Genomic DNA, 8,797 nt, shown 5'->3' on the forward strand with positions numbered 1-8,797 from the left:
TTGACTAAATTTAGAGATGAAAAATTGTCCGAGTACATTTTGTATCACATAAAACCACAAAACGCAAGTACAATTGACCGTGTTTAAAAGCGGTGTACTGGTTTCAGAACGAAAGCTCACGCAAACGTTTGCACGCGTAAGGCAGCCGACTTGGGCGTCTCCAATACGAAAAGCGGAACAAGCACCACGAGCACAAGGCCAAGGACCAGCGCCATGTAGAGATGCGCGGGCGTCGCGTGGTGCAGCTTGTCGAGTGCGTGGCAGAGCACGGGCCGACTCGAGTTGACGCAAGCGGGCGTCTTCTCGTCTTGGTGCTCCCAGCCATGGGCGGCGAGAAATGAAGCGACGGACGGGTTCGCAGCGTCCAGCGCCGGCATGTATTCCTTGACCAATTTCTATGTATCAACGACAAATGCAATCAACAAACAATGATAATGTAAAAGAGAGACATGGCGTCGTACCCGCGTCCACCACTGCGAGGCGTTCATGGCCGGTGTCAGTACCACGGCCTTGGGTGTCGCGCGGGCCCACGACGTGTTGTAGCGCGTGAAATCATAGTGGTATAATTGCACGCGGACGCGCTATGCATCACGACCTTCAGTACACCAATGCAACTCCTCGATGCACCCTGTCACCTGTGGGGGGGTGTTTCGGAATGGATCCTGTGTCGCGTCGAGCAGTTGCTTGGCCTGCACGGACCCCTGCACCAGCGTTCGTGAAATCGAGTCGCATCGCTTCGAGATGGCGTTTCTACCTGTAGGAATTTGTCGGCAAGGTGCACCAGCCACGGGGCCTGGCTGTAGTTGCCTTTGGCCGCGACGTCCAGCTGCCACGCGAGCCGCGGCAAATGCGGCACCGTGAACGCAGGCGACTTGTACAGCTAGACAACAAAATATCGCTTCCAAGACCACGAGAATCACAAAGATTTGGTGTACGCTGCTTGGGTGGTGCTGGAAGGGGAGCGCGCGCCACGTCGCGCCGTCGTCGTCCGAGCCTTCGAAGACGAGCGTCGGTCGCGCAACGATGGCGAACTCGCGGCCGTGGCGCGCGACCTTGCCAACGCCCGGCGTTCGGTGGAACAAACCGTACGTCGATGCAACGTGGAAGCGCGACGCAAGAATTCCCGTGTTGCGCGCCCAGACAGGCAGCTCGATCGTCGGGTCGACGGACGCCAGCTGCGCGAGCGATGCCACCACGAGGACGGTCCCGATGAGCGTCGTAAAGGTCAAGTGCCCCAGCGCAATCGTGCCTCCGAGACGGCAGCGCAACAGGTCGTGGCCCGCAGCAACCACCGATTGGTACAACTGGCCGGCGACCGCACCGACCAATGAGAGCAGGGCCAGAGCTAGCACGCCACGCAGCACGACACCAAGAATCGTCTGCGTCCGGCCGATCGACCACGCAAACCGGAGCGACGTCGGCGTCGTATCTTCGTACACGACCTCAAACATGGAGTAGCCGGCGGCAAGAACCGCGAGGTACATGGACGCATGCGTCACCGCCCATCGCTGCCACGAGATCGACGACGGTGCCGCGGCGAGGGCTTCACTCAAGATGCCGACCATGACGAGACTGGCGACGAGGTTGAAGATACCGTAGTTGCCCGTCAGCGCAATTCCAGCGTGCAAGACGAGCTGCAGGGAGGCAGCACATGCGCGGTGGCGCGCGATCGGTGATACGAGCAGGAGCGCGACAGGGCCTTCGATCCAGAGCCCCGCAGCAGCCGTCACGCGGTGAGCGATGTGCTATTATATATCACACCAAGTTAGATGAGAGGATGTTGCATTGTTGCGAGATCGTACCGGCAACTGGTGCATGAACCAGCTCGACGGAAGCGGCGTCGCTTGCGTAACGTAGTGAAAGTCGAGCGCCGTGAGCCCGAGCCAGGTGGGGCACGCCGACGTGATCTTGGCCGCACTCGACATGAGTGCGACCTTGACGCCAAGTAGCCGCATGGCGTGAAGAATCGCGGCCGACGGCGCAAAAGTGGTCGCCAAGTCGAACGGCGCCGCGACGAAGAGTGCGAGGAAGCCAACTTCGAGAAGGAGGAGGTCCCACGGCCCCCGGAGAAATGACTGCCCCACGAGAACGAGCGAGAGGTAGCAGCTCCACATGGCAGCAAAGACCTCGGGCAGCGTGAGCACGTTCGTCGCGGCGAGAGCGGCCGCACCACCGCCGAGAAGGCACAGGAACTCCATCATCAGGTCTGGCGAAAGACCGAGCGCGTCGTGAAACCACACAAGGCTCGGGTAGCTCACAAAACGCTGCAGCGGAATACTTGCGTCGGGTGTGGCGTTGGCGAGGCGCGCCAAGTACACGGCGACCGGTTCGACGCCGTCCCTAGAGTAGGTGTCAGAACCACATGCAGATGCATCATCATGGCGACGTACGGGCCGTAGAGGCTCTGGATTTGGACGTAAATGGACGCAAACGAGATGCCGTAGAGGACACCGAGGGTGCGAAGAAAGCGCGGTCGGTTCATTGCCACTTCAACTTGCAAATCCAAAATGGCGGTGGCAGAAAATACTTCGAAAGAAATACTGGCATGGTATCCGATACATATTTCAAGTCAAAATCAAACAAATTGCACCGAAATTCGTATTTCGAACCATAGAACGCCATCGATTTTGCTGCTTGGACGTCGGATCCGATCGTTTCCTTTGAGCCGTAGCACCCGCTGGTTGGACATGTATAGCACACTCGTAGCTTTCGAGCCTCGCAAGGCCCATGCTCCCTTCGCATAGGAGTGAGAGCTAGTAGGGAGTGGGGCCAGATTTGCAAGAGTTAACCGACTAAAACTCGAGCTCGATAAAGTCCACTGCGTGCCCGACATGCCCATGCATCTCATCTCCATGTCGTTCCTCGACGACGACGGTTTTCCCATGTTTTTCCCACCTCGCGCTTCGCGGCAAGATGCTGATCATGACGGATCATCAAACACTGACTGCTTCTACGAAGCTCGGCTCGCTTTGACCGCCCAACTGCAAGGCGCTCCAGCCCGCGCCTAGCGCCATTCAAGCCGGCCGCATCAAGGTCAAATACTGCAAGTCCAGCGACATGCCTGCCGACTGCCTCACCAAGGCACACCCGGCCGAAATGCCCAAGCGCGCTCTCGCTCAAGTCCATGTGTACGATGCCTCCCGCTCCAAGTTCAACCTTGTCAAGGGAGTCGAGCTTGAAATGGGGTGTTAGGATTCTGATCCTATCGCGCATCGGCTACGTCTGGATAGTGTGCAACGACCGTATTTGCACCACTGGATTATCCAGTTTACACAATGAGCCCAATACTGTACACTATACATATTGCTCTTGAAGTCACAAGTCTCTGCCTTGCGCGCCTGTACGGACTCTAGCAGTTCCAACATGTTCATATTGCCCTAAATAATACTGATTTCAATGGTTATTTGACAGATATGGATCCATCTTGCTGCGATCGCACTCGTGATGCGAGCGTTACCTGGCTCGCATTGTCGGAATCTTGCAATGGTAGATGAGAACGACTTGGATTTGTACATAAATAGCTATGGGTCGCCCGACTGCGACTACGACGACGTTGGCATGCGGCGAGGCGTGGGTTTTCGAGCTCCTTTTTTGGATACCGGCAGTGTCGACTTGGCGCTCGTCGTTGTTTTCGCAGGCAACTGCGGTTTGGAGCCTGTACTACTTATGGTGGTCCTTGGCTTGGTCGCATCAACGTGCTTGGTGAGCGTTGGCGCGGTCTTGAGGCGGGCGAGGCGGCTCTCGGCGTCGCGTAGCTGCAGCGTGAGTCGGTTGTTCTCGTCCCGAAGCGATTGCACGTATTTGATGCGCTGTTGGCCGTTAGCGTGACCAGCTAGGCGACTACCTTCGGCAAGTGCGCGCGCGGCAGCGGCTTGGGCTTCGTCTCGCTCCGTCTCGAGGCGATCACGCTCGAGGGCCATGAGCCGGAGCTCGTCGCGCAAGTTCTGCGTGTGGATGTCGAGCTCCACCGCGAGGCGGTCAACGTCGACATCATCGTAAACGGGCCGCTCGTTGCTGCTACAGCTGCGATCGTCGTCCATGTCGTCTGTTTTAGAGGGCGAGAGCTCAGCGTCGACCTCGTCGTGCTCGAGCCGGAGGCGCAGCGCCGCATTCTCCTCCTGCAGCCGCACGTTGTGTCGATGGAGGGCCGACGCGTCATTCTGCAGGCGTGCGTTCTCGTCGTCGCGGCTCGAGAGCTCGTGCTTCAGGCGCTCGACCTCGACAACGAGGTCGGCGATCATCTTGTCGGTCTCACCGGGCCGGAGATCGTCGCCTTTCGCCGGCGACGACTGCGGCTCGAGTGGCGGCGTGGCCTTGGCGAGCGCGTCAAGGAGGCCAGCGACGCGCGTCTGCATTTTGCGCATGTGCAGCCGGAGGCAGAGGACCGAGACGTCCGTGGGCGGAGGTGGTGCCATGCTGGTGCTGCAACCCTCGAATTGCCAACTGCTTGGATATCTGCGACCCATGCGCCAATCCCCGTCCTCCGACTTGAAATAGATGATTTCTTTATCCAAACTGTCTCGATACGAAAAGATTGCTCAGCACTGTCTCCCATGGTTGCGTCCCGCTGCATGGCGGCTCGTTCAAGTGCCTGACGGCCGTCGCTTTTGCAAGCTCTGTGCACTATCGACTATCAACGTGCAAGTTGACTGTCAGTGTCCTCGTCGCCATCAACTTAGCCGCTTCGTGGCAGCGGCCGCCGAGGCGCAGGACTGTTCGAAATTGGAAGCGTGCATGGAGCATTACATCTCACTAGCGCGTCTGTTCCGTCTCGTCGACGCGCCATGAGTCGCACGCGAAGCGTATCCAGTACAAGCGCCTGCGGCATATCTCGGCTCACAGTAATTTCGTTGCATTTCTCGTCTTCTTGCGGCTCCGGATCAGGGGCCATCATCGAGTGGCTGGTCATCATACATCATCAATCGTCCTGCGAGGTGGAATCAACATCAAATGCACCACATTTCTTGAGAGCGGTCCATGATGCGGCCACAACTCGTGAACGTTGAGGTGCGAGTTTCTGAAAATTGGAACGCTTTGGGAAGAAGGTGCGGTTGCGACTGTCGACAGTACGTACCGATCCCACGCCACGCGCACGCGTGCAGCTGGTTGGTGGTCGGTGGTCATCGCCTCGCCGCCTCGGTAGAGTACGTATTATTTGTATTGCATCCTCAATTCGCACCCAACCTTTGCGCCACTCGTCCACCATCGTCGTCCATCGGACACCAGCTGCGTCGCGCTCTGACCTCGAGCCCTCGACCACACTATAATGCGATCTATGGAGCGATCTCGCATCGACGGAGTCCCCAAGGCGCTCCGCAACGTGCAATCCGAAGAATGAGATCTTACGTCGCCAATACCAACGTTATAATAGTTAGTTGGCAGTTTGGACGAACTTGTATGTGGGCCATGACGCGTTCGCAACCGGATACGGATACCGATCTATAAATAGCGCATTTCGGCGCGAAACGCGGAGGCTTTATTTGCAACAGCCACTCCAGCACTTGGTGGCACAGGCGGCATGGATGAGCTCCAGGACGCGATCCAAGACGCGCAGTACATTGGTGCCATGGTCGACCCGCGGCCGCGGCCCACGATCGCCTTTTACACGCCGTCGCCCACCGAGCTCGCGGATTTTATTGCCAAGCAAAACCGCATCAATGCCGAGTGGCTCGGCGTCGAAGCCCTTCTGTCGCAGCCGCTGGGGTTTTACCTCTTTCACCGGTACTGCGAAGCCGAAGCGCACGGCGTCGAGAAGCTTGTGTTTCTCATGGACGTCCACGCCTTTCGCAACATTCCGCAGCACAATCGGCAACTGCAGAAAGCCAAAGCCATCTACAAGCGGTACTGCGACGAAGCCTCGACCGTTCTTTTGCAGCCCGTTGTACTAAAAGAGGTACCACCGTCGCGCCACGACCACGCGTTCTCGGCGCTCTCGTCCGCCGCGTCGCCACGCCCCAGCCGCCACCGGCCGCGCCCAAGGCGCCCGGGGAGGCCAACTTTGCCTGGAAAAAAGAATTTAAGTTCTCGCTTGCCGACGGGACGCAGCTGTACATGAGCTACAAGAACGACGCCCACGTCCTCGGCGTCGCCGGTCCGATTTTGACAGCGATCCGGACGGCGCTTGACCGCGAAGAAGAGAATGCAATGGACTCGGATGCCAAGTCGTCAATGGACGTCACGCTCTTCCACCAGCTGGAAGCGTGCGTCATTGGTGCCCTCGACGTTGTGCACATGGCCGGCTTCCGCGCCAGCAGCTTTTACAACCGGTTGGTGCAATTCCTCTATCTGCAGTCGCGCGAGATTGGCGAAGACGACTTTTCGCTCCTGCGTGTGCTCGGGCGTGGCGGCTTTGGCATGGTCAACGGCACCATCAAGCGCAACACCGGTATCGAACCCATGACCAAAGCAAGTATATGTATATTGTATGTTGTCTAGGCAAACTGTATGCGCTTAAAGCGATGAACAAAAAGATCATCAAGAAGAAACATGCCGAGAAGCTCTGCTTGGCCGAGCGTGCGATTCTAACGATGCTCAGCTCGCCCTTTGTCGTGTGTCTCAAGTACGCCTTCCAAACCAAGGAAGACTTGTACCTCGTGCTGGATCTGCGCACGGGCGGCGACCTCAGCTTCCACCTCAACCGCGGCCGGTGCGCCATTCCCTCCTCGGTTGATTGTCTTCAATCTTATCCGTAGGTTCACCGAGGAGCAAGTCATGTTTTGGGCGGCGCAAATCCTGCTCGGCCTGCAGCACATGCATGAAAACAATATAGTGTACCGCGACCTCAAGCCCGAAAATATTCTGCTCGACGACAAAGGCAACTGCTCCATCTCGGACCTCGGGTTGGCCGTCGAGGTGACACCCAACCTCTGCGGTCGTTGCGGCACGCGAGGCTGTACGACCTACCGACCATGACGATGAAAAATGCTGAGGGTGGTGTTTCTAGACTGGGCCCCCGAGATGCTGCTCCGCGACTCGCAAGGCAATCGCCTCTTTTATGACCAAGCGGTCGACTGGTGGAGCTACGGCTGCGTCGTCTACGAAATGCTCTACGGCAAGTGCCCCTTCCGAACCTCGAAAGCCAAAGCTCTGCACGCCGACAAGGTATATCGTTATACGACAATGTTGTCCATCTTATATTGGAAATGCTAGCAAAAGCCTACGACATGGCAACGCTCGAACTCACACCCACGTACGACCCAAAGTACTTTACGCCGGCCGCCACCGACCTCCTGCAGCGTACGGACGCACTGAACCGATATGGTTGAAAATGGTTATGGATGGATGTAGGGCTCTTAATACGAGACCCACGCCTCCGCCTTGGCGCCAACGGGGCCGACGAGATCAAAAAGATGAAATTTTTCGAGAACGTCGACTGGGCCGCGATGGAGTCCATGTCAGTGCCGCCGCCCTTCGTGCCGGACCGCGACATCAACGCGGCGTCGCAAGCCGACATTGGCTGCTTTGACCCGGCCGTGACACAGGTCCGAGTTGACTTGATACGTTGATAGCTTGACGAATTTGGAGTAGGGTGTCAAGCTCGTTGAGGCCGACCAAGAGTTTTACAAGGACTGGCAGTTTTGCAGCCACATTGCCTTCCAGAACGAAATCGTCGAGTACATGGAGTGGGAAGTCAAACAAGGGCCGATAACGATCCCCCACTCGGCCAACTCGTGCTGTGTTATCTCCTAGTTGTCGTTGTCCGCTAAGTTATTCCAAACACAATAATGTAGACTCGTGTACCTAATGATGCGAATTCGTTGCGCATGGGCTCGAATTGGCGTCAAGAAAGTGGCAGGGCGTTGAGCAAGATACAACGCCTTAGACACTGGTGATTGTGCTCGACTCCACGCGCCTGCGCTATTCTGTGCTGGATGTACGACAGCTCGAGTGTTGCGCCATGTTAACAATATATAGATTGTACGCAAAACACTCATCTCAAGATGTAAAAAGAACAGACAGAGCGCTGCCAGGAGCGAGATATGAGAAAACGTGGAATGCTGTACACTGCCTTAACAACATGTAACTGTTTTTTAGCCAGTCCTCATGGTACATCGGCACTTCGATACCAGGCAAGTGCAGTGATTTTAATGCATATATTTTGTACCACCAGACGGACGAGATGCCCTTGTCTTGCCGAGAGCACGATGTCTTTTCTATATAAACAGCATTAAGGACGAGTACAACAGTGATGAAAGCGTGAAGGTGGACCACGCAAAAGGACCGAATACATACGAGATGTAAGTATATTGACACAAGAAAGAGCAAACAAATCGCATTATGGTGTACCAGCATCGAAGCTACTTGCGGCCATGTAGGATCTTGCGACCAATCTAGCGCCACGCAATTTCGACGAAAGTAACCTCATACAACAAGAAATACCTCGTCCTTGTCGCGGTCGTGAAAAGCATTTTCAAGGTTGAGGTCCGTGGCGGGTACGAGGCCGTCGAGGTGCTGGATGCGCTTCTTGTACACGTTGCTGCCTTCGTCTTTGGTCATGACGGCCTCGCGCAGCTGCAAGTAGCCGTCGTGGCGCACCTAGGCACCCACCGAGATACATGTGCGACGAGCCGTTGATCCAGAGAGCGCACCGGTACGTTGATACTCTCGAGCACGTCGCCTGTCACCGAGTCCTTGACGACGTAGTTGGACGTTCGGTTGCCGTTGAGGCGAACGTTTGTGAGCTGCGGCAGCATGAGCACGCAGTGAGGCACGCTTCCGAGCCGGTTCATATCGAGTCTGAGTTGCTGGAGGCCGATTCAAGTACATCATTTCATGTGGAAAGAACGGGGACAAATGC

The 8,797-nt window shown here is 56.6% G+C and overlaps 4 protein-coding genes across 4 annotated transcripts; 1 reads left to right on the plus strand and 3 right to left on the minus strand.

The window, feature by feature from the left end:
• Positions 1 to 47: 47 nt before the first annotated feature.
• On the minus strand, positions 48 to 2,504 carry SPRG_09400 (hypothetical protein). The gene is made up of 7 exons (XM_012348493.1): positions 2,391 to 2,504; positions 1,803 to 2,340; positions 936 to 1,745; positions 755 to 880; positions 636 to 701; positions 462 to 581; positions 48 to 395 (listed from the first exon to the last, which is right to left on the minus strand). Exons 1-7 carry the CDS (start codon positions 2,480 to 2,482, stop codon positions 117 to 119), a joined length of 2,031 nt encoding a protein of 676 aa, XP_012203883.1. The 5' UTR covers positions 2,483 to 2,504; the 3' UTR covers positions 48 to 116.
• Positions 2,505 to 3,521: 1,017 nt separating this feature from the next.
• On the minus strand, positions 3,522 to 4,415 carry SPRG_09401 (hypothetical protein; the record flags this gene model as incomplete). The annotated part of the gene is made up of 2 exons (XM_012348494.1): positions 3,522 to 3,542; positions 3,600 to 4,415. 2 exons carry the CDS (start codon positions 4,413 to 4,415, stop codon positions 3,522 to 3,524), a joined length of 837 nt encoding a protein of 278 aa, XP_012203884.1.
• A 1,103-nt stretch (positions 4,416 to 5,518) lies between these two features.
• On the plus strand, positions 5,519 to 7,744 carry SPRG_09402 (AGC/GRK protein kinase; the record flags this gene model as incomplete). Its single annotated transcript, XM_012348495.1, has 8 exons — positions 5,519 to 5,893; positions 5,959 to 6,385; positions 6,436 to 6,646; positions 6,693 to 6,892; positions 6,944 to 7,101; positions 7,150 to 7,236; positions 7,288 to 7,481; positions 7,528 to 7,744. 7 exons carry the CDS (start codon positions 5,519 to 5,521, stop codon positions 7,294 to 7,296), a joined length of 1,467 nt encoding a protein of 488 aa, XP_012203885.1. The 3' UTR covers positions 7,297 to 7,481; positions 7,528 to 7,744.
• Positions 7,745 to 8,297: 553 nt separating this feature from the next.
• Positions 8,298 to 8,729, minus strand: SPRG_20757 (hypothetical protein; the record flags this gene model as incomplete). The annotated part of the gene is made up of 3 exons (XM_012348531.1): positions 8,298 to 8,330; positions 8,380 to 8,535; positions 8,589 to 8,729. 3 exons carry the CDS (start codon positions 8,727 to 8,729, stop codon positions 8,298 to 8,300), a joined length of 330 nt encoding a protein of 109 aa, XP_012203921.1.
• Between the last annotated feature and the right edge of the window lie 68 nt (positions 8,730 to 8,797).

Source organism: Saprolegnia parasitica (genome assembly GCF_000151545.1).
Source record: "Saprolegnia parasitica CBS 223.65 unplaced genomic scaffold supercont2.44, whole genome shotgun sequence".
NCBI lineage: Eukaryota > Oomycota > Saprolegniomycetes > Saprolegniales > Saprolegniaceae > Saprolegnia > Saprolegnia parasitica.

Excerpts from the sequence above, each read along its gene's own strand:
- SPRG_09400 (XM_012348493.1), bottom strand. The coding sequence starts at position 2,482 with ATGAACCGACCGCGCTTTCTTCGCACCCTCGGTGTCCTCTACGGCATC. Across the intron at positions 2,341-2,390 it reads ATCCAGAGCCTCTACGGCCC|GGACGGCGTCGAACCGGTCG; the intron begins GTACGTCGCCAT and ends CACCTACTCTAG. Across the intron at positions 396-461 it reads CCTCGCAGTGGTGGACGCGG|AAATTGGTCAAGGAATACAT; the intron begins GTACGACGCCAT and ends GTTGATACATAG.